Below are 794 nucleotides of genomic sequence, written 5' to 3'. Positions count from 1 at the left end.
GCTGCTCAATCATTTTGGTCATCATCCCAGTCCTTTTTTCCCGTTGGAGGTTTAGGGCCACCAGCTGGCTTTGCCATGATAATCTGATCGACTCGGAGTACAGTGACTGCAGCATTTGTAGCCAATTTAATCGCCCAGAACTTTCCAAGATACGTGTCCAGAACACCAGCTTCCAACATGTCCTTTACAGCTGCACCCTCCGCCTCTATATCAAATCCCATGTTTTTGTTGCCTTCTTGATGAACTGCATACAGTTTTGAGAGGACCTCATTGGCTTTTACTCCAGAATTCTCTGCCAGTGCTCGTGGAACAGCTTCAAATGCTTCAGCAAATTTCTTGATTGCATACTGATCAAGCCCTGGACATGTCTCACCATAGGACGTAATATTCTTGGCCAACTCTATCTCTGTTGCACCACCACCAGGCACAAGACGTTTATCCCTGGTGAGGACTTTAAAGGTGTTAACTCCATCATCAACTGCCCTTTCTATATCATCCATTAAATTATCTGTAGAACCACGGATTACAATTGTAGAAATGGCTCCATCTTCCTTTTCATGTTTAAAAACAACAACTTGCGTGTCCCCAACCTCCGATAAGTAAACACTGTCACAATGTCCCATTTCTTCTGGAGTTGGCGCGGTCATTCTGGGAAGGGCAACAGAACCAACTGTTTTGCACAATCTTCGAAGATCCCACTTGGAGTTCAACCGGACTACCATGATATTGTATTTATTGGCATAGTGGAGCGCCATGTCTGCAACTTTTCCACCCGTCACTATTATGTTTGCACC

At 44.7% G+C, this 794-nt stretch overlaps 1 protein-coding gene across 1 annotated transcript; it reads right to left on the bottom strand.

Annotated features, from left to right (window-relative positions):
* Window positions 1–5: 5 nt before the first annotated feature.
* On the bottom strand, window positions 6–788 carry LOC117799645 (T-complex protein 1 subunit theta-like; the record flags this gene model as incomplete). The annotated part of the gene is made up of 1 exon (XM_034652131.1): window positions 6–788. A coding segment is annotated over one exon (783 nt), but the record flags the coding sequence as incomplete, so codon positions are not given.
* Window positions 789–794: the final 6 nt, after the last annotated feature.

This window comes from Ailuropoda melanoleuca, unplaced genomic scaffold (assembly GCF_002007445.2).
Source record: "Ailuropoda melanoleuca isolate Jingjing unplaced genomic scaffold, ASM200744v2 unplaced-scaffold54343, whole genome shotgun sequence".
NCBI lineage: Eukaryota > Metazoa > Chordata > Mammalia > Carnivora > Ursidae > Ailuropoda > Ailuropoda melanoleuca.
The sequence above is the reverse complement of the archived record's forward strand: the minus strand, read 5'-3'. Positions and strand labels throughout refer to the sequence as shown.